Source organism: Notolepis coatsorum (assembly GCF_963971535.1).
Source record: "Notolepis coatsorum genome assembly, chromosome: 20".
Taxonomy (NCBI): Eukaryota; Metazoa; Chordata; class Actinopteri; order Aulopiformes; family Paralepididae; genus Notolepis; species Notolepis coatsorum.
In genome coordinates this window covers 39,581,691-39,605,753 of record NC_140184.1, presented here as the reverse complement: position 1 = coordinate 39,605,753, position 24,063 = coordinate 39,581,691, and the positions used below count along the sequence as shown (strand labels likewise).

Genomic DNA, 24,063 nt, shown 5'->3' with positions numbered 1-24,063 from the left:
CGACTCTCGAGACATTCACAGCAGCAAAACAAGTCAGCCCGCGTATCGGCGCCGGGCATAATAAGTTAATTAAACTTGACAGACATTATATCGACGATAATTATCGATATCGAGTTATATGAAAATAATTTTATAATTTTATCGCGATAACGTTTTTGGTCATATCGCCCAGCCCTAGCTCAGCCCCTCCCATTTCTCACTGTTGCAGCTGGAGTTGATGTCAAAAACAAAACTTATCGTGAGTGAAACGTGCCCTGTCGAGTCCTGGCTTTAGGCAGAATTAGGAACAGTGGTTTTAAGAGTTTTTAAAGTTATTTATATTCATCGACAACGTTGACTCATCATTGCAACCCTAGTGGCAGCATCAGGAGGCAATACCTCTAATCTACACACCTTCATGCACCACAAGAGTGAGGCTGCCAAGATGGGCCAAATAGCGGCAAAACTTGACAGGAGAAGGCAGACACAGCACCCAATAGCTGCGTTTGTGCGATCCACTAAATATAAGGACAGTATGAGGTTTAACACATGCACTGAAGCACTGACCAAATATATCTGCAAGGAAATTATGTTGTTCAACACAGTTGAAAAGGAACCGCCAGTTCCTTTGTAGAACACACTCAACCGCCAGTATGAGGTACCAGGGCAGACTTCCCACACGCCTACACCCGTTTCCACAGTGAACTGCATTAGACTATCTCAACAGTCGAGTAATTTCCCCTCACAACAGACATGTTATCCAGCTAAAAATTACACTCAAATACTGACTTTACATTTCATTGACACAGAATGGACCTTGGTATCCAAATGCCTGCAATCAAGTTTTTTGCCAGAGGACCACACCACAACTTGTAGGAGGCTCTGCATTAATGGGGCTTAAAATAGGCTAAGGTGTCCTGTCTCATGACCGACATTGGAAGCAACATAAACATGTTCGTAACATAAACATGTTCGTAATTTAGGCTGGCCCTGGTTGTGCTGCTTTGGGGACAATCTGAACCTTGCTAGGTCCAACACTGTTGACAAGACAGAAAAAGTGCACACAGACTGTGCCCTGGGAGTTTGTCGCTAAATCAACGCCATGAGAGAACATCTCATGCCATTGGAGGAGACGGAAGCTGCAGAAAGTCCAGGCCAAGCCAGGCCTCCCAGAGCACTCGCTGGTGGCAGTAAGTTTATAAGATAAGATGGATCTCTATTCATCCCTGTGGGTGTCAGCAATGCAGTAACAGGAGACGAGGGGTACTGGCAGAATAATAAGAAAAGTCTACCCTGGCCTGTACAAATATACAATACTATACACTAAGTCTCGTTCTACCAGCTAGACATTTTTATCACCACCAGGCAGAATAGGTTGCATCTGTCAGTGAGTGTGTGTGTGTGTGTGTGTGTGTGTGTGTGTGTGTGTGTGTGTGTGTGTGTGTGTGTGTGTGTGTGTGTGTGTGTGTGTGTGTGAGCGGCATATCTCACCAACTAAAAGGCTGAGGTGCATGAAATGTTGCACATCGGTCAACTACAAGTATTTTATTTGCATTAATTTCCATCATTGGCCATTGAAATACAGTAGATTCAATATGAAGTTACACCTTTTGAACACAAGAGGGCGATAAGACACAGGTTCACTGCTCCTAGCCTCAGGGAATCAGCTCTTTGGCCCCTGTTTATAACATGGAAATTCTATAGTGAACCTATTATCGTATACCTATGCCAAAATAAATGTATGCAATAATCAATTTCCATCACTGTCCATTGAAATAAGCCCTGTCCCCTTTTGCTTGGAACCCGTTTCTAACAGGCATCCCATCACCCTTCCTATTAGGGCTGCATGATTCTTGCTAAAATAGGAATCCCAATTTCTCTCCCTAAGGATAGAGATCACGATTCTCTCATACAATTCTTATTTTTTCAATAATGAAAACATTTATTGCACTTTATTAAACAGACAACATAGCATACAGTATATCAAAGTGCTTGACTTTGGTGTGTTTGCTACAACAGCAATGATGTTCGGTTATGGCTTTAGCATGTTCAGTTATTATTATTGAATCTAGCAGACTTCATGGACATAATTCACCATAATCAGTGGTTTGTTGTAAGTTTTGCACAAGCAGTTAAATTGTGTGCCTTTCTGTGTTAGGAAGACACAGTCACTTTAAGAAGCATTGCAATCTCTGTTTAACAGTACTGTATATTTGCTTATCTTGTATGTCACAAATGTAACAGTACTATATACCTGTATGTCATAAATGTCATGATATATATCTGTATATCTGTATGTTGTGTATGTCATAAATGTCATTATGAATTGAAAATGGGGGACCCTGATGTAAACAAGACGAAAGTCTTTCTCTGGTCTGAATCCCCTTAACAATTTTGTGTATTGAGCCGTACTGTACCTGTTACAAAGGGTCAGATTAAACCGAATATATATATTTATTGCTTGAGATCCCATGTATAATATTTGTATGTCGTCTGATATCCCTTGTATATTCTTTGTATATATACACGGAATATCCCTTTACCTAGGTACAAGCCAGACCATAATATTCGTTCTCCTATTGGACAGCGACCCCTAGGCGCCAACGACCATACCCCCAAGTTCGAGTTCAAAGCCACCGCCAAGGCATGTCTCAACATGTCCAGGTTTGCGCAGTAATACGAGACAGAACTGAGGTTGGCACTAGATAATTCACCTTACGTATAAATACGTCGCAGGTGGATACAGCAGCACTTAGTCCACAGTTCGTTCAGTTCATCATTCGTTCAAAGTAACGTATCGTCTTATCCAACGTTAAAGCCTTCATCACGAGTCAACGACCAAGTGAAGTGAGCAACCTTGCGTCTAAATAGAGCACTTAGAACCGCGTGCGAATAGGATAGTAAAAGTGTCAGAGCTTAGTGAAATAACGTCAAGTTCGACCTAGTTAATGTGAAGTACCGTGCACAGGAGAATCTACACCGGCGAATGCAGAGCCTTTTCCGGCTGGATTATATTGCTTTTGGTACTGTGGCTGCTGGAGCAGAGAACCGTCTACCCCACTGCTGTGTGGGATCTACCCGTGAGGAGCATCACTCGAGCCCGTCTCTAGGAAGAGGCTGGCTGGCTTTCATCCATGCTGTCGCGCCGACCAGGATTATAGCTGCTGCTTTTGTCTGCCGATCGAGGGGAGTATATGTACCGCCTCCCGTAGCTGGAGCTTATTGATTCCTCGTTGATCCAGACTTTTGCATCCGAACATTCCTCTCCCCTGCTGGCTTACAACCGGAGGGAACCCCCTTAGTATCTCCAGCTGACTACCATTGTGCCTTATATAATTCTTATGCTACAGGTGGTATTAATTATACCCATCGTAATATGCTCATGGACTTACGCTCTTGACTTACTTAAGTGTTCTTCGCCATATAAGCGCATTCATAATTCTCATTCTGTAACCTATCGTTGCTATAATAATAAATCCCTCTCACTAGAACTTTAGGTGTCATTGTTGTATTCTTGTGTGGGTGTTCACCATATATACCGTGTACTGTATGGCCAGTAATTAAAGTACATAACTAAGTAGTGGTTTAATAATACCATACTCTCAATACAGTCAGGGAATTGTACCCCTCAGTTACAGTACCCATTGTGCAATCTGTTAATAAAGTTTTCAATCAATCAATCAATCATTGTTTTGGTTATTGGGCAGCACCATTTTGTTTAGTCTCCGGTTAGCACGGTACGGCTCAGACAGCACATTATTGATGTAACAAAGTTTTGCTGAGTGAGAAAAAATATATAATTACACACATTTCTCCACATTCCTGCTTTTTTATGAGCAGTTGATACCTCAATACACTGAGCTGTTGCTTTTTCTCTATCAATCTCTATATAACAACTATAATAAACAATAAATCTATACTATACAACTCTACCTCAAAGGAAGCAGCGGTCCTTACCTTCTCTAACACCTTGGCGATGCGTGTGCCCACCTGCTCAAAGGACTGAGGGGGGTACTTGTCTTTACCGAGGTTCTGCAGGACCTGGAGAATAACAATAAGAGACTCAAGTGAGAAATATGAGTGAAAAGTGAAAAGAAAGATAGGAAGAAGAGGGAATTTGAAGGTTGTGAGCTGGATTCAAACCTGACATCATATATATATATAAAAAAAGAGGATATGGAGAGGGCTTCAGCGTTCTTGTTTTGTTTCGGTAGGTGCTCTTTGGATTAAATCCGGGGTAGGATTCGTTTATAGAAGAGAAGTTGAGATCCAAGGCAGCTCTACAAATTTTAAAAAGCCTTTATTAGTTGGCTTACATTATTTAGATTTTTTTTTAAAAACCGACATGTTTCAGCCTATACATGGCCTACACCCTGAAGAAGGCCATGTATAGGCCGAAACATGTCGGTTTAAAAAAAAAAAATTAAATAATGTAAGCCAACTAATAAATGCTTTTAAAAATGTGTAGAGCTGCCTTGGATCTCAACTTCTCTTCTATATATATATATATATATATATATATATATATATATATATATATATATAGCACATGATAGATATGAACTCATTCAGCGCCACGGGTCGGGGCGCCAGAGGGAGCTAGAGGGCCATCGCTTTAATCAATGGGGGGGACTGCGACATTTGCGAGTGCTTAAAATATATCTTATATTATAGCTATGGGTCTAATACACCCATCGATTGTCAGTGAGCTGCTTCCAGTCAACATGCATGAAACAGATTGTTTTTTCATCCGTACATTTCCGTTTTATACCGTGGTGAATACGAGTATATTTCCAGAGCATTCTGTCTAATCTCAAGAAACTCAAGCAAACGGCGCTTCAATGTATTTCCTTAGAAATCGTGCCATTTGTCACTTGATTTATGAATCGTTCTGAAAATAACACTAGATTATCGGTATTATATGTGTCATCATGCGCGAACAGAAGCGGGGGCTGAAAAATTGCTTCTCAGTGCTTTGCCTGCAGCCAACGTCAGAACATCGGATTAACCCAAGATTCGTAACAGAGTTGTTACCTCACATCTGATGTCCTGCAAAAAGATTAATCCAATTCCTGATCGCCCTTCCAAATATTGATCGCGTTTATTGATCCAACGTTATATGTCTGAAAGACATAATCCACGCTGCTCCCAGTCTCCCCAGTCCATGTGTTATAAACATTACTCTTGCCCGAGAAGGAAAACCTGGACCGGACTTCTTAGATCAGCGTACAGCCGAAGGGGAAGGGATTTCAATGATGTGCAATACCGGCTGGAAGGCGTAGGCGGCGGTATTTGCCCTTTTGCAAGCTCAGACCCATTCCCAATGATAACATCAGGCTGGATGGATGAAAAATGTATGGATATAGCTAATAAAAGAAATAACGATTAAAACCCGACTTTACTCGTGATTGGCGCTGAACGGTTGGCGAGTTAACCCGACTTTACTCGTGACTGACGCTGAATGAGTTAACATAACCAACCTTTTATGAAGCACAATGATACTGCATGCAAGGGATACTTAACTAGATTATCAAGTGGACCACTTTGAAAAATCTATTGTATGTCGGGTGCGGGTGCCAGACTAGAGCATAGTGACTGGGTCTCTGCATTTTTTTTTACCCCTTATAGTCTATGGGTCAGACCAGATTTCTGTACCACCTAAGGTGACAAAGCCCAATAGAACTGGTTGACTTTCCGGCTATTCAGTCGACATTACTGTATTTCAGAGGTGGGACCGTGGGCTTAATTCTAAAGCTAGAGCAAAGACAGAGGCATCACCTAAGATCTTAAAGAAAGAACAATGGACCCCATTATAGATGGCCATACCCATTTTCCCAATCAAAATTGTGTTATAATTGCAAACATTTCCACCTGTTTTCGAGTAAGCTATGGAATCGATCGTATCTACAGATTCCTCAGTTTCCTTGTTTCAGATGATACCTCTATCATAGCTCTAGCTTTAAAACTGAGCCCGATACAGCCTCCAAAAGATAGCAATGTCAGCTGCATTGTCAGTTGGTTTTATACAGATTTTATAGGGAATATGCTAAAGACTGATGAGCATCTGAAGCATCATACATTAGGACCGTCTTAAAATGATTTACAATCTGACATCGCAGATGTGAGTCCTTTGTAGCAGATTTTAAACTCATCAGTTAACTGTTAATAACTGGTTAATGAAGGTTTTTTATAAAAAAAAATTATGTATCCTTTATTTATCCAGGAATGTCCCATTGAGATACAAGATCTCTTCTTCCAGGGAGTCCTGACCAACACGGCACACAACAAGTTTCAACATAAAACAGGGCATTAAACAAAAAACATACAATTCAAATATAAATACAGAAGGCCATTTGTGCAGTGGCAAGGAGCATAATCAGATCAGCAATAGCATCAGGTAAAACAGTTACATGTTTCATAAAGGGCTAATCGTAGCATACCTTTAAAAGCATTCACAGTAGGAAGTGCCTCTAGACAAAGTTTTACTTGCAGCGTATTCCATAAAAAGGGAGCATAGTGGGAGAATGCAGCTTTACCAAGCTCTGACTGCATCAAAGGAACATTTAAAAGCATCCCATTTGCTGCTCGTCTGGTATTAAAAAAGCAAGTATAAAAGGACAGAAGTCTGGAGATATATAAGGGCAGCTTACCTAGCAATGACGTAAGGATAAAAATCAACATGTGTGATTGTCTTCTTTGGTACAGAGAGGACCATCCTAATGACTGATACAAAGTGCAGTGGTGGGTGCGAGAGTGTGTGTGTGTGTGTGTGTGTGCGTGTGTGTGCCAGCGTTTCCGTTACCGGTAATTACCGGTATTTGACCGGCAAAATCTGTTGAAGTCCGACATATTTAATCTCTCCGGTCATAATGTCCGGTGAAAATAATTCCCTCTAAGCACAATTTGATTATTTGAATTGTATTAAAATAGGCTAAAATTAAATAGCCTATGCGATGAACGAAACAATCATTACATTTGTTTCATCGTTGCTTCACCAAGCAGCCGGTCTAATAATGACACCGCTGTGTCAGCGAGAGCTTGCTGCTAGATTTGCGAAAAGCATGCAGCTGCAGACCCACAGAACCCACCAGCTTTGCCGGCACAGTGCATTACTCCAATTCAGCCATTGGCAATTCAGCTGTTGGGTGGGGGGCGCTGCTGAGCGGTCCCCAGACCGGACCTGAAAACACCGCTGCTCTGCGGGTCTGCAGCTGGATACTTCTCGCAAATCTAGCAGCAGCAAGCTCGCGCTGACAACAGCGTTGTCATTATTAGACAAGCTGCTTGGTGAAGCAACGATGAAACAAATGTTTCATTCATCGCATAGGCTATTTAATTTTAGCCTATTTTAATACAATTCAAATAATCAAATTGTGCTTAGAGGGAATTATTTTCACCGGACATTATGACCAGCACCAAGTCGTTGGGAGGTGGAGATATACATCACGCAAACCCACGATAATGTTGCCGTCTCTCTCTGCCAAATTTCTCAGTTCTTCGCTTGATATAATTAATACAAATGTCCAATATAACGGAATTCGTTAGCTCATAAAAATGTGATTATAACAGACTGCTGTTTATTAATGTCTGGCAGACTGCCAACCGACACCTCAAGTCGGCAGCAGCACGAAGTCTCGAGGGACTTATTTTATTTGGAATATATTAAAGACTGTATATACGCAAAAGTAGCCTAGTTTTAAGTTTGGCTTGGTTCTGTGGGGGAGGTTCTTGTCTGAGCTGAACTGAAGAAACGGGAGTAGCTAGAGATTTCACATCAAATCAGTGTTGGTACAACCCCACATTGCTAGAAAACAATGCTAAACACTGGAAAAGGCAATTTATAAGACAAGGGACCTTTAATACAGAAAGACATCACACTATACTGCAGGTTTACAATTACAAATCTCAGCATTCAGTTCAAACTACAATTTACTGTAATTTAAACAGTAAATATGCCAAAATACAGAAAGTATGGTTCAACCAATTGGCTCCATTCCCCTTACCTCTTTAAGTTGGCTCTCTCCAGTGTAGTGTATGGCAGCACGGTTGGCCACCCCTACTAGGTGGTCCAGGGTGTGCATGCTGGCAGCTAGGTTGGCGTTGCATAAAGGTTCAGCGGCTGGCTCCTGCAGCGGAGTGGCAAAGTCTATGTGTTCGGTGATACTGAGAGGGTAGACAACATGGAGAGAGGGATAAATAATACTGATGGTATACATCTCAAAAACACTGTTCAAACTATTAAGGCTAAAATTAGTGATGACTCCATTATAGAACTCTTATAAGTAAAGCTCAATTTGAACAATAAGTTCACTGTATGAAATTAATTGTGATGTGGAGTTTTAGAGCTATGGATGGTCTACAGCCCCATATGAGTTGTTTGTGATATAGTGGCATCATTAAGAGGCCACAGGGGAAATTTAGTAGGGATTTGAGCCTGTGCACTTGCAAATTAGAGCAATTGGAAGCATGAAGGAGATCATTGAGGGTCCATATTGTAATGGAAACCACTGTGTTGTATTTAGCTAGCATTAGAATGCATCGTCACAAACAATTTAACAGTGATAAATTAAAGAGAAAGCCCTATACATAGCCCGTTTAATTAATCCTCCTAGAAAGGACACAAGTCCTTATCAGTGAAAATACAATATGATGAGGGAAGTAATGTGGATCTTACTCAATGTTCTTAGCGGAGACAGCCAGCCAGGTGCTGGCTACCGTGGTCAGATCCACCCTTCTTGTTCGTTGGCACTCCTCAGGCCCAGGCCAGCCCAGACTGGTGTAGTCCCTCCAGTGTCCTGCACACAGCCCACATGTCACAGACACCTTCCTCAGCTTGCCGGAGGCCAGCATGTAAAGTACAATATGATTGTCCACACTCATAAGGTAGGTACATTTCAATGAGTTTCAATACACAACAGCTGCATTAATAGCATTGAAATATACCTTTGCGAGTGCAGATCAAATTATACTGAAATGTTCCTGAGTCTGCACTCTAACATCTTTGGCCTGTTTTGGAGTTGAGACTGTTAATCCTGGTGGTCAGCATTTAACCTTTTAAGCCCTAGCCCTATTTTCAGAAAATCCGCCTAAAAATACATACCTAAGTAAATGGAAGATTGCTCCACTTCTACAAGGACCATTTGCATGTTCTTTGTATCTATGGATCTCAGATCAGATTGCAACGTAGTTTTTTGCTAGACGTTCACAGAAAGGTAGAGAAACTAACTGCGTTGTAATTTATGACAATAACGCTGAGGTTTGTTTCACCCGAGAGATACGATCCCGAAAATAAAGAGGAAAATGAAAAAGATTAGACAGTGAGCTGGTAGTTTTTTTCAATTTGAAAGCCCATCGAAAGCCCTGGGTCTCTTCTCTCAAAAGACTACACTACACTCAAGTTAGGTTGCGCCAAATCCTTGTGTCAATTAGGGATGCGCATTTTAAATAAAAATCCAGATCGATTGATCGCATGCTATACTCGAGTGATCGTGTATTACTTTTTTTTTTTTTTACTTAATTTTGATCATTCACGTATATGTTTAAGGAAACCAACAAACAGTTGTAATCTTACACATACATGTGAAACAAATATGTAAAATAAACATTTAAAAACATTATTTCATACAAATGATTAATAATTTAAGATCGATTTTTCTCATAGCTACGAGTAATCGATTAGATTACTCACGCCCATCCCTAGCATCAATCGTCGCATTTTTTTGACTCGATGCCCTCATATTTCACTAATAACACTTCCCAACATTGTTCAGGATAGTCGAGTAGTCTGTATTTGAGCTGGCCCATATAAACCACATATCTTGTTACTTTATTATATAGTATTCTTTGTATATTTTTTTGCATTGCTCATTGCTCTTACATTGATATTTTTGATATTTTCTTTATTATTTTTTTCTATTCTATTGTTTGATTTGACTCATTTCCTTATGTTGATTCAATACTTTGAGTGTGTATATATAATTATATAATGTATTCATCTTTTATTTTATATATATTTAGTATTATTGTATATTCCTTCCACAGTGACATATTTTTGACATAGCCTACCATTAAGTGGATTGTATCTTTGCTGACCCTTTCTAACTATTATGTATATGCTGTGCCTCCATTCATTTAGCACCAGCTGTCTCTAATTGTAATTAGACGCTCCCAGAGTTCTGGATTCTCTATATTAGTCAGAGTTTTGTTTGGTCTTAGTTATCTATACCCTGATGAAGGCCCTATGTAGGCCGAAACATGTTGGTTTCTAAATAATGTGAGCCATTAAATAAAGGCTTTTTAAAATGTGTAGAGCTGCCTTGGACTTCTACTTTTTTTTATAACTATAACGGATCCTACCCCGAATTTAATCCAAAGAGCACCTATTGAAACACAAAACCAAGAACGCTGTAGCCCTCTCCATATCCTCTTTTTGATAAACCACATATCTTGTTTATGATGCCTGAATACTTTTACCAATGGATTTCCAGTTCCGCGTTCGCGTTCTGCGCTCTGATTGGCCACTGACGTTTATGGTCGCGCCAATCGCGTGACGCCTGTTTATTTCACCGGTTAAGCTTAGGCACTCTTTCGAAGTTGGTTATGGTTAGAGTTTGTCTTAGAGCAGGGCGATAGAACACCAGCCCTGATTCCATACTCTAACCTTAACCAACTTCGAAAGAGTCGCCTAAGCTTAACCAGTGTAAGATCCTGATCAAACTGGCCAGTATCACGTCTTCGTCTGTTTGGCTCTCCATCCAATTCCTCTGCGTTGTGTACTTTTAATGGTCCTGACGTCTCCGATACTGGCTGATAAGATCCGTATCTCCCCCGTTAGTGCAATCCATAAACCATACTAATTCTCCACCTCCATAAGAATTCGACACTTCGACACCGTGAAATACCTTATGAGGAAAAGCGTTGTTTTATTGCTATAAACAGAACCTCATTATCAGATGTTATCAAATTGTATCGTCCTTGAAGAGTCTATTCTAATGATCTTTCGGTGTGTCCGTCTATCGTCCTTTTGTTATTCAGTCCAATAGTGGTCAGGCCTGTTCGTTAGCCGAGACCATCCTCGTGGTAGCCGAAGCTAATGCTGATGTGGCATTCTTCCTCCCCCCCCCCCCCCCTCTCAATGAGAGGAGAGAGTGTCTTCGTGTGATCTCAGTCCTACTCGCTCTTGGTCCGATTCTAGTCTGCCTTACACCCGAAAACACCGTTCGACTCATAGATCCTCGCCGTAGCAACGATAGCCCACCCCTTTCTGGTTGTCATGTGCCGCGTTGTCATGTGCTGCGTTGTCATGACAACTGCTAACCTTTCACACATTAAAATGCAGTTTCTACTGTTTCATTAAAATAAACCGCTCTCCCTCGCTCTGGGAGACACTTGCTCTTATCTCAGATGTTCTCACAAGGAATGTCAACAAACATTCTCTCGCTGGCAGTGTGGTGCTCTGCTAAGCCAAACACATTTCTGCCCTCTCTGACCTGGCACCGTTAGATGCTACCATCTTCCCCCAGTCTATACATCACATACATTGAAAAAGCACCCCAAATCTCTCATTCCCCCCTTTGATTCTTAATCAACCTTCAGAATCATAAGACTACTTGGTTTTTCAATTAATTATACACAAAAATAGACTCATAACAATTAGGGCCCCGCCGTCTGCTGTTTTTCCTTTTTTTTTTTTTTCACCGTCCCTTTAATGCCTCGAACATTCTCTCGCTACCGACCACACCCGTAACGTTTGTTCACTGCTCCCTTCACGTCACAGTCCCGCTTCCCGCTTTCTGCGTTTTGAACAGTAATCAAACTAAATACGATGTTGCCCCTTTAACTGAATGAACATCTCCCCTTTGCCTCCCTTCCCATCTCCTATACAGTGGCTTCTGTGCTCTGTAGATAAGACTCTCGATTTTCAAAACAAAAACCGGTGCCGCTCTGCTGTTATTCAAACACACTATTACAGCTGGCATTCTCTGTGTCAAACTAATTACATTTACGGATACACTATTGTTCGTTTTCTTATTGGCTTGTGAAGTTGTTGAGACTCACTTTATCTTTTCACCGTCAGTTGTTCTGGTCCATGGCACTGTTTATCTCTCCGGCCTTGCTCGGCTCGCTCGCTGGGTCCATGGCGCTGGCCTTGCTCGCTCGCTGGCTTGGCTCGCGTCCACGGCTACCCCTTCACGCCTCGGCACTGCACAGTCTCTTCCTTTCAAGCAACTTCAAAGCAAGCAATAATCCGGGTCACGGCACCAACTGTAAGATCCTGATCAAACTGGCCAGTATCACGTCTTCGTCTGTTTGGCTCTCCATCCAATTCCTCTGCGTTGTATACTTTTAATGGTCCTGACGTCTCTGATACTGGCTGATAAGATCCTTATCTCCCCCGTTAGTGCAATCCATAAACCATACTAATTCTCCACCTCCGTAAGAATTCGACACTTCGTCACCGTGAAATACCTTATGAGGAAAAGCGTTGTTTTATTGCTATAAACAGAACCTCATAATCAGATGTTATCAAATTGTATCGTCCTTGAAGAGTCTATTCTAATGATCTTTCGGTGTGTCCGTCTATCGTCCTTTTGTTATTCAGTCCAATAGTGGTCAGGCCTGTTCGTTAGCCGAGACCATCCTCGTGGTAGCCGAAGCTAATGCTGATGTGGCATTCTTCCTCCCCCCCCCCCCCTCTCAATGAGAGGAGAGAGTGTCTTCGTGTGATAATAATAATAATGGATTGGATTTATATAGCGCTCTTCTCTGACTGACTGTTGCTCTGACTCAGAGCGCTTCACAGAGCCCATTATTCGTTCATACACAGTCATACCGGTGGTGGTAAGCTACAATTGCAGCCAGAGCTGCCCTGAGGCAGACTCACGGAAGCGTGATCTCAGTCCTACTCGCTCTTGGTCCGATTCTAGTCTGCCTTACACCCGAAAACACCGTTCGACTCATAGATCCTCGCCGTAGCAACGATAGCCCACCCCTTTCTGGTTGTCATGTGCCGCGTTGTCATGTGCCGAGTTGTCATGACAACTGCTAACCTTTCACACATTAAAATGCAGTTTCTACTGTTTCATTAAAATAAACCGCTCTTATCTCAGATGTTCTCACAAGGAATGTCAACAAACATTCTCTCGCTGGCAGTGTGGTGCTCTGCTAAGCCAAACACATTTCTGCCCTCTCTGACCTGGCACCGTTAGATGCTACCATCTTCCCCCAATCTATACATCACATACATTGAAAAAGCACCCCAAATCTCTCACCAGTGATAAACTAGGCGTTAGGTAGTTTGCTGCTGTTCGAGGCGGAAATGGGCGCGTCACGTGATTGGGCGCACATGTCACATGACCAGAAACGTTAGTGGCCAATCAGATCGCACCAGAAACGTCAGTGGCCAATCAGAACGCAGAACACGGAACTGGAAATCCGTTGGTAAAAGAATAGACGCAGCCAGGATAAGGTCATATCCCCACTGAAACCTGAATATGATGCTCGGATGTGCAGATTTTAGCTGGGACATAAGAGGTACCGTATGTAAACACCTCATCCTGTTTATGGTTGGGTTTTGTGTTCTGTTAAAGTTCTGTTTCCATGGTAAAACTCGTAATATTCTGTTTCTTTATATATATGTGCATAATTGTAATCGGGATTGGAAAAAGTATATACATAAGTATGTAACTATATATGAGTATATAACACCTCATCCAATTTAAGACCTTAACCTATGCCATATGATGACATATCCGGAATATCAACGTGTATGTAAACAGACTCAAAGTGTTCACATGCTACAGGCACCGTCTCAATGTATATAAATAAATACAGGTGTATATTTTTTTTACCTGACGGTCCAGGTGAGGGGATGGTTGGCCCACTGATCTCCAGGACAGAGTGTCCCCCAGACAATGGCTCCCCCTGCTGGGTGTCCTCAGAGCTGGCACCACTCTCTAAGCCATCCACCTTGGCCTTCCTCACCCGCTTCACCTGGAATGTGATCTGACCGGCCATGACAGAGAACACTCTTAGCAATACACACTGGATTCCTTAAGATATTTTTTTCTTCTTTAAATATATGATAATGTTGAATTAGGGTGCTATGTTTTCAAGTATCAATAAAATAATCTCTGTGAAAAGACTCTTGCGTCTAAATTGAGTGCCAAGGAATGCACCACAAAGCTGGTCATTCTTTTTCTTCTCCTAGAGATGAATGGTTGTAATCGCAGTTACTAACAACAAATGAGTTGTTGTTAAATGGCTAACAACAAATTCAGAGACAATATGAGGCCAATATTCACTGAAAGCAAAACAATAACTTTGAATAGCTCAATTTTTACAATGTAAATGTAAATTTGTGATAATGTATTTTTACATTAGAAATACCTTTTTCACATTCTTTGAATCATCGGTCAAACCCTTTAATTTATTTGTGTTATTCTGACATTGGGTAGATAATCAGGCCTCCATGTCAATGAGCTATTTAATTTTGGATTTGCAAGATCATCAGAAACAAGTGGCGACATGCTGAGCACTGAAGATGACTCTGACTGCATGTTTCTACCTGTTGTACTACTTGTGACGTACCTGGGTACGTGGGTTGGTCATTACCATTATTACTGTATTTATGACACCTTCTGAACATCAGGTTAGTATATTTAATGTGTTGTGATGTGTGTGTGTGTGAATATGAGAGCTAATGCTGGGGGGCGGCTAGGTGGTGTAGTGGACAAGTCACTCGCCACCAGTGTGGAGACGCTAGGATTCGCGTGTTCGAATCCAGCTCTCCACATTGTTTTTCAGTTTGGCTGGTCGTCCGCAGTAATACACATTGGCCGTATTACGGGGAGGGAAAACTGAAGGGTGGGGATCGAACGTTGTGAACAAGCGACTCCTACAAGTCGGTTGGTGCGCCTGCGCAGTAAAATCAGGAAGTGTCGGGGGCAGCGTGAGCCTCCCACGCGTTACTCCTCGACACTGAGAGAACGAGCTGCGCAGGTGAAAAGATGCGACTGCTGTTACCTCAAGTACCGGAGGGGACTTGTGCTATGTATGACTTAGTCCACATTGCAGCCGGCTTGTGGGAGGCAAGAAACAGCGTTCGTGACAGGGGAGGGTTGAATTGGATGATACGAAATTGGGATGGGAGAAAATATGGAAAAATGGGAGAAAAAGTGGATCAAAAAAAATGAGAGCTAATGCTGTCTCTTTTCTCTCCCTGTCAGGTGCTGCCCATCCCTACTGAAGAGTGCTGATTGCCTAATGAATGACAGCTGATGGCAATCACCTCGAGAGGGATGGGTAGCCAAATACCTGACAGCACACACACGTCTGGGCGCCTCATTCTGTCAATTGCCAGTGACCAGAGAAGAGTGAGGTTGCCATTGCTTGCCACTGTGGTGGAATTGATACTGTGCTTAGCTACTGCTTCGGGTGGACTAAAGTACTAGTATATGTATATAGATATTGTTGGCCTCTGCGCCACTCCTCCATTGGAGTAAGTATTCTCTTGTTGGCTTTAGGCCTAAATCCCACTGAGTGTGGAATTGTACCTTTGGTACCTTTGTTGGGGGTTTCCCAGTACCAACCTCTGGCTGGTTGGTGAGTGTCTGTGGGCGCTTATCTAGTTTACTTTATTATTATACTTACCTTGTTTGTTCTCCCCTTACCCTTCTCCCTGGTTGTTAATTGTTTGTGATTATTATATTTACCTTGTCTGTTCTCCCCTTAACCTTCTCCCTGTTTGTTAATTGTTTGTGGGTTGTTTTTTCCCTTTGTTGCCTATCTAAACATCAGTGGAGGTTTCAATTCCTACCCGGCATAATAAATATAATTTACTATTTTCGGAACAACGTCTTGTGTTTATTATTACCTACCTGCCCGGGACTATTTTGAAAGCATTTACTGAGAGAGGCTGTTTCTGTTCATGTACAGCCTGCTCCAGATACTATTCGGTGCGGTCGTTAGACCTTCGTACATGACACTACTACAAAGCCAAATCCCACATTTGAATCACAACAATGAGGCATAAGAACACATACCCATTCTGCCCCTTCATCGTCTTCACAGTTTCCAAAACAGGGCCCTCCACCAGTGCGGGCCCCCATGACACGGTCGTTCTTGAGAACACGGATGCCGCGTAGGTCCCCACGTTTTCCCCCAACATCCAGAGCCCCTTCAAAGGCTCCCATCAGTTCCTCCTTCAGCTGCCAGTCATCCTCCTCCCCCTCTCCTCCTCCACCTCCTACTGAGGAGGAGGTTTTCGCCACCCCAGCAGCAGAGGGAGATGCCCGCTGTTGTCCAGCTGCCTCACCTGAACCGTTGCTGTCCAGGACAACCTCTGAGAAAGAGAGGGGAGCAAGGATGGGTAAAAAGGAAGATGAGATGAAGGAGAAGTAAACTACTGTACATTAAGCTAAAAGCACATCTAGCAGACTGCTAGAGTATTAAACTAAACCACAGGGCTCCAGACTAACTATTCGTACTGTTTTTTACTAGTATGCACTCTCCTACTAAGGAATCTACCTGGCCTATGTTATTACCTACTATGCTAATATGCACTCAAGTCTGTAGCCCTAGTTATGTTGTAACAATGTTACTTACCCTTAGCTGCCAGAGTTATACCCTTCCTGCTGACTTGTTGTACAGAACTTGTAAGTCGCTTTGGATAAAAGAGTCAGCTAAATGACTAAATGTAACTTCTTCCACTAGTCTCACTACTGAAACATTTAGTAGCAACAGTACAAAATGTAGTAGCACCACACATCATGCTTCAGTTCGTAGTGTTACTGTGCTTTATGATCCGACTCCGAGTGCTTTGTGATTAAACTTTGTGGTCGAATCACCAAGCATTTGTGAGCCAACAGCAGAAAGCCAGAATTTGAAAGCTGATGCGTTATGGCGTTCACACGTAGGATCTGCTGCGGCGGGGTCAGGGTAAATCCATACCATCTCTGACACTGTCGTTCTGGAATATAATCAATAAAAAGTCAACTGCAAATAAAATATTGCTTTTGTTGTATTAGCACTTATGGGTTGAGTAGCGCGATGGGATGCCCTTGAATGAACCTCATTATTATATACCTGAACAACAGTGTCCAGCGCTGCTGCAGCAGATCCTAAGTGTGAACGTGATAACTGGAGTAGCTTTCATTTGAATCTTATACAATTTGCTGTGCTCATTCATGACCCCTAGAGGAAGACTGACTTTTCCTCCAGTGCCACCATCAGGCCAAACTCAAATTAGTGTATATCATGATCCATTACCATACAGTCATGAAACTGATATCCAGAGATGTATCTACTCATGGGCAACACATTTGCCATCAGGACTGGCATATTGGAATTTCCGCCATTTTTTTTATTTGTATTTCCCTACTCCCTTAACCTGTTCACCTGATTCTCACCAAACTTACTGTGTGCACCAATCTGGAAACTAACATCTGGAAATGTGTGATTTAGATCATTGATTGGCCAAACCATTTGACCACCAGATCCAATTAAACGCGTGGTAAACAGGAAGTGATAAGTGGCGCACTGTCCAATTTCTACCAAACTTGACAAAGATGTTTGTAAGTTCCTTGTTAGCCATACTGCACAAGAATCCTGGTATTTAATTTAATTTAGCTGGTTATGTGACTATGGGGTTAATCCTGAATGCTTTGTGCACTGCTTCAGTGATTCTTACTCTCAAAAAGCAGGGACTCTTCCATGGTGGAAACAGGCGGTGTTTGAAAACCTATAGGGTCCGGTTTCTCCTCACTACTGGTCTCCCATTCATCCAGCTGTATGCCCAGGTCCTCCTCCTGCATGCAGGCAGCACCTTCTGGATAAACACACATACAGATATAAGACGTGATGTGAAATTCATTCTATACCAGCCACCAAAATATGTCACTGCTAGGAAACTGCTGGTGTTTCCATTATTCATACCATTACCTGTGTGCATCCGTGTATTTCACCCTTAGCCCCAATTTGTGTGTGTGTGTGTGTCTGTTTGTGCATGTGTCTGTATATATGTGTGTGTGTGTGTGTGTGTGTGTGTGTGTGTGTGTGTGTGTGTGTGTGTGTGTGTGTGTGTGTGTGTGTGTGTGTGTGTGTGTGTTTCTCTCACATGAGTGTGTTTGTACTCTTGGTAATCCGTGTGCATAATGGGAGCAATATTTAGCTTTGGTGGGTAAAAATATAGAGCCTTCTAAATTAGGCAGCAGCTATTTCCAGCAGCTTAAATTATTGAGCAGCAAGATTTCTCCACTTCAAAGCACTTTCCCCTTCACTCCCCATGCTAGGCGGAAACATGGAGGGAGGGAGGGTGCAGGATGGAAAAGAGAGTAAGGCTGAGACAGATGGGAAGAGAAGAAAAGAGCGAGTAAAGAGAGAGTAAAAGAGTAGGAGAAAGATAAAGAAAGAGAGATAGTATGGAGAGGGGGAAGAGGAAGAGAGACCCAGAGGAGCAGAGATGCAGAACTATGCAAGGGGGAGGATAGAATGGAAAACTACAGACTAGATGAAAGCAAGAGAGGAGGAACTGGAATAAGATGTTTACAGTTCCAATATGACTGTGCATATTAGGGATGGCAATGGCTAAACCATTAACTGTCAGGATTTTGACAGACTAATCCTAAATTCAGTTAAAAACACAAAGCAATGTATATTGTGCGAGAGGCGTGACACTTTCTCTCATTGACAAGGACTAGAGGCTGACATGCGAGTGGATTTTGACTCCCGCTCCTTCCCACTCCCACAGAAATAATCCCATCCCATCCCAATCCCAAGTGAGAGTTTCGAAAAAATCCCACTCCCTCCCATTCCCACAGAGGACTGATCCCAATCCCGTCCCAATCCCGAGCCAAACTTTTATAGAATCCCACTCCCACTCCCATCCCACTCCCGTTTACTAATCCTGCTCTGTTTTTCTTCCTCAGTATAAAATATGCGTTACATGGGTCACATCATGTCTGTAGGGCTGTATGTTAACTATCAACTACAGAGGTTGATAGTTTTGTAGCACAGGCCGAAATCTTGTAGCACAAGTATAAAACGTGTGCCTATTGTATTTGTGTTATTTAGTTGCAGTGCCATGTTTGGCTGTCATATTCATGCTAACAAGTTGACGTCACACAGCCAGACATGTTACATGTAAGGAATTATGGGATTTGGTGTTGGATGTATGGACTCTACTAGAATCACCAGTTTCATCACGATACGATACGATATCGATTCTTTGGACAACGATACGATATTTGCCGATATCACAAAGTCTGCCACGATACGATACGATGCCTGCAATCGATATGAGACGATATCATAAGCCCATTTAACACAATCAGTAACATTTAGATCAACTCAAAAAAGGTAACGAAAATATAATTTGAAAAAAATCAATTTAGCTCTTCCAGACATTTAAATGAAAAACAATCTATTGTTTTTAATACAAATAGACCTCCTGTTCACTGTAAAGTGCCACGTTTTGATATATTGAGCTTTAAACTTGAAATAACTAAGTAAATTTTTTTGGAACTCACAACCTAAAACCCCTCCCTACCTCCCTCTCCCAAACAGTTCCTATTTTTTTTTTATGTTGCATGATCATGTATACATTTATTATGTATTATATTTGTTATGTTTAAATATCAACATTATCTGGCCATCCTCAGTAAATACTATCAAACTCCTTTGAATGAATGAATGAATGAATGAAAACTTTATTTAACAGATTGCAGAATGGGTACAATACAGTACGACTCAATACATACAATTGTTAAGGGGATGCAGACCTGAGAAAGACGTTTGTCTTGTTTCCATCAGGGTCCCCCATTTTCAATTCATATAGACATTTATGACATACACAACATACATGACATTTATGGCATAGGGACATATAGATATTTAGTACCGATACATTTGTGACAAACGGTATTCAAATATACAGTAGTTACCCCTAGATCCTGACAGAGTATATACATGTGATGGGGAGGGGACTGTACATTAGGAGGGGGTGGGTGGGTGGGAGAGAAATATACATACGGCGGGGAGGGAATATATACATGCGGTGGGGAGGAGACTGTCTATTAGGAGGTGGTGGGGGTTTTGGGCATTTACGGTGGCCAGTTTCGAATTGCAGCCTCCCGTAGGTGCTCTTTAAGAGCGGTTTTGAATGTGGGCAGGGATTCACATTCCTTTACAGCTTTGGGTAGGGCATTCCACATTGTTGTGGCATAATTGCGAAACGTGTTTAGTCCCTTGTTTGATCCGAATCTGGGTTCAACATGATTTGTTGAGCTTCCTCTGGTGTAGTGGTTGTGGTATTCACTTTGACCTCACCTACTTAAAATCATTGACGTAGAGAGAGGGACAGAGAGAGGCTGAGGCTTTACCGCCCCCCCCCCCCCCCCCCCCCCCCTTTCCTCACTGTTTTCTCTGCCTCTGAGCCGGGTTAGCTTAGCTTAGTTACCGGTAGCAGCTAACTAGTTAGTTTTGGTGAGAATGCAAAGCATGCAAGATGCATTGGAAGCGTTGCGGGGAAAAACAGGCAGGGGCTTATTTCCTGGTCGCAAAATGCGCACTCTAACATAACATAGCACGCTGTTGTTGTTGGGCTGCCGGAGCTGCGCTTGGGAGGAAATTACTGAGACTTGCCACAGGATTTTCAAAATAAGAGTATCGATATGAACCGAACGTTGTTAGCTGCCGGAGCCATAGATATTATGGCTGGAGATGCGCTTGGGCGGAAATGAGACCTGCCACAGGATTTTCAAAATAAGAGTATCGATATGAACCGAATGCCTATCGCACGGTTGCTAGTGCAGTAAATTCATTCATCGCACAGACCGATTTTTTCATAGCACGCTGTACAGCCCTGATGTCTGCCTTAGTTAAATATAAAACCACCAAACATTTACATTAGTGATGCACCGATGTATCACTCCCGTCCAAATCCTGTTGATTTTGTTGTCATAGTTCCCACTCCCTTCTGCTCCCGTTGACTTTTACTCCCGGTCCTGCCCAATCACGGGATTCTAAGTGAAATTGACTCCCATCCCGCGGGAATCCCGAAAATATGTCATCCTCTAACAAGGACACACAGTGTCATAGATGCAAAACACTCAGATTGAACTGGTCTTACACAAAATGCCATGCATGCAAATTGCCACTAGGGGGCAGGGTGGCTAAGTGTGAGTGAGTGAGTGAGTGAGTGAGTGAGTGAGTGAGTGAGTGAGTGAGTGAGTGAGTGAGTGAGTGAGTGAGTGAGTGAGTGAGTGAGTGAGTGAGTGAGTGAGTGCGTGAGTGAGTGAGTGAGTGAGTGAGTGAGTGAGTGAGTGAGTGAGTGAGTGAGTGAGTGAGTGAGTGAGTGACATTGTCGGTTATAGACATGCTTCACATCTAAAAACAAGAGCTATATTGAAAATTGTGCTTTGCCAAATCATAACATTCTCTTAAAGGGGAACTATCTTATAAATGGCCTTTTTGAGTGTTTAGCATTGTTTCCTAGCTATGTGAACTTATATTAATATGATCTATGTCTCAAAATTCTCATATTGGCGCATTCTTCCAATTCTCCTCTCACAATATTCACCCTCACTGAACTGAGTCATTTGAAAATGTGCGCGATATGTGATGTCAGAAAGACACCGCTGCATGTTAATGTTGAGATACAAGAACAGCTGCACACAGGCCCCTGCACCCCAGTCCACATTAGCTCAAAACGGCTCGAGATCTTGAGGTAGAAAAATGCTGTTTTTGAGGACTTGATTAGAAATACAAAACAATGAATAAAAAAAATATATATATTACAGAGGTGTTCCATAGACTCACAGGAATTGTGTAAAAGTGCCCAAATAGTGAAAGAAATAGTAAAATAGTTCCCCTTTAAGTTTCTCCAGTTGTAGCGATTGTAAAATCAATGTATAAACTGCTATACAGGGTGAACTGCTCTGTGGTACATTTAATAACGTCACGTTTAGGGTAAGTGATTTGTTTAAAAAATGGATTAAACACATTCATTCATAAAGACCGATGAGCATGCGAAGCCAGGCAAGTGATACATTAGGGACTAGGGGTGTAAAGGTACACGTATCCGTACCGAACCGAACCATTTCAGTGTGTACCGTACCGAACGGCTGTGTAGTGTACAGAACGAATACAACGGTATGTTAACCACTAACGACCGCCCACCGGGGGCTGTTTTTTTCACAATCTAATATAATTATTATTATTTGTACAAGTCGATTATTAATTTCAATATAGAATATTCGTTGACAGGCGGCCGGGTGGCGCAGCGGTCTAAGCGCTCGTCACCAACGCAAGAGACACCGGTATCGAATCCGGCTGTCAGCGTTGCCTCCGGCTTGGCCGGCCGTCATACTGGCTCAATTGGCAGAGTCAGCGGGAGGGAAGCCAGTGGGGTGGTATTCTGGTCGGTATTCAGGTCGGTCAGGGCGCCTGCACAGCGAAGAAGAGATATAGTGAAGGTAGTATGACCTCCCACGCGTTACACTTCACCAATGAGAGTCCGCGCTGGCAGGTGAAAAAGAGGTTGCTGGCTGTCTCCTATGTGACGGAGGGAGCATCCGATAGACTTCAGGACTCCCTAGACCGACCAGTGGGGGGCACATGCGATCAACAACCAGGAAGGGGAGGGGGGAATTGGCATAACGACAAAATAATTGGGATGGGAGAAAATCTGAGAAAAACAGGAGGAGAAAAAGGGGATCAAAAAAAGAATATTCGTTGACTGCCCTACAAGTACAATTAGTTACTGCACACTACATCACCCCTGAGTGGAACATGGAAAGCCAAACTTTCCCCCACTGTACGGAAAATCCGTACCGTACCGTGGTTTTTGTTACACCCCTATTAGGGACCGTCTTAAACTGATTGAAAAAAAAATAACATTAATTACATTTTTAATCAGACATCACAGATGTGAGAGTCCATTGGTTTCTAGCAGATTTTAGGATCATTAGTTAACTGTTAATAACGGGTTAATGAAGGTTGGTGACTGGTTTTGCAAAAATCTACTTGTGTTTGTGTGTGCAAAGAGCATTGCATCTACCGGTAGTTTCTAATAATCTATAATGCTAAGCATTCCACTGTTAAACCATGAATATTCATGATTTATTATAGGGATGTCCGATATTATCGGCCGTTATTACATGGCGTTTTAACATTCGCCAAAATGCTTGATTGTGATTGGTCAATAGCGCTCTGTATCGGAAATTAAGAGTTGGACAATATTGGTATATCGGTATCGGTAAAAAAGCCAATATCGAACATCCCTAATTTATTAGTAATGATGATTTTGACGTATTCTGTTGTTCAGGAGGAGCTCAGTGTTTCATTGTGCAGGTAGGCTGTACAAATAACAAATAAAAAAAAATATAAAAATTACTGCATTGATGCCTCTAAATGATATCACGATATTTTTTGGCTCCATCACGATACACGAAATTTTATATATTGCAATATTTTGACATTTCCTCTAAAGCGCTTAAAAATGCTTGATTTAACCCATTGATGGATACGGTCACGCAAATATGATGATTATAATAGTCCCTCCCTGCAACATATGTCTGCATTAAACGATGAAGATGCTTTCAAAAATAATTAAATGAAAGGTTTCAAAATTAGTCTACTGGCACACTAATACTGGAAAAAAATGTATTAACATCCAAGACAATTTATATAAAAACTCTTGGGTGCCTAAGACTTTTGCACAGTACTGTGTTTTCTATCCACTTTAGCCAAAAACACACATATATACTGTATGGATGAGGGTTTGTGCAAAACATCACGATGTCCACGATACGTTTAAAAAGTGTATCGTTAATGAACTGTACCCTATATTTATTTAATATAGTCATATTGCCCACCCCTACTTCTAAACATTTCATTGATGGCAGTTAAATGTTACAATGTGTCTAGTCTGGAAATACAAAAGAAGAAGAATTTCAGAAGCACTGAGATTATTCAAAATGTTCTAAAAAGACCCTGTTAACACTTTGGATGCCCAATATTCGTTTTTTTCTCGTTTATTTTTTTATTAGCGATCAGAATTCATATTTCATCAACCGAGTCTACCGT

At 42.0% G+C, this 24,063-nt stretch overlaps 1 protein-coding gene across 2 annotated transcripts in view; it reads right to left on the bottom strand.

Moving 5' to 3' along the window:
* Positions 1 to 24,063, bottom strand: part of ttc17 (tetratricopeptide repeat domain 17) — a 113,354-nt gene that overhangs the window by 21,391 nt on the left and 67,900 nt on the right. The window contains exons 17-22 of one of the 2 annotated variants that reach the window (XM_084337481.1): positions 17,669 to 17,806; positions 16,023 to 16,321; positions 13,830 to 13,983; positions 8,654 to 8,774; positions 7,983 to 8,142; positions 3,937 to 4,020 (exon numbers count right to left, since the gene is read on the bottom strand). In XM_084337481.1, the coding sequence (XP_084193607.1) occupies positions 3,937 to 4,020; positions 7,983 to 8,142; positions 8,654 to 8,774; positions 13,830 to 13,983; positions 16,023 to 16,321; positions 17,669 to 17,806 (956 nt within the window). The remainder of the gene's footprint in view (positions 1 to 3,936; positions 4,021 to 7,982; positions 8,143 to 8,653; positions 8,775 to 13,829; positions 13,984 to 16,022; positions 16,322 to 17,668; positions 17,807 to 24,063) is intronic. The other variant, XM_084337482.1, reaches the window with a different exon arrangement.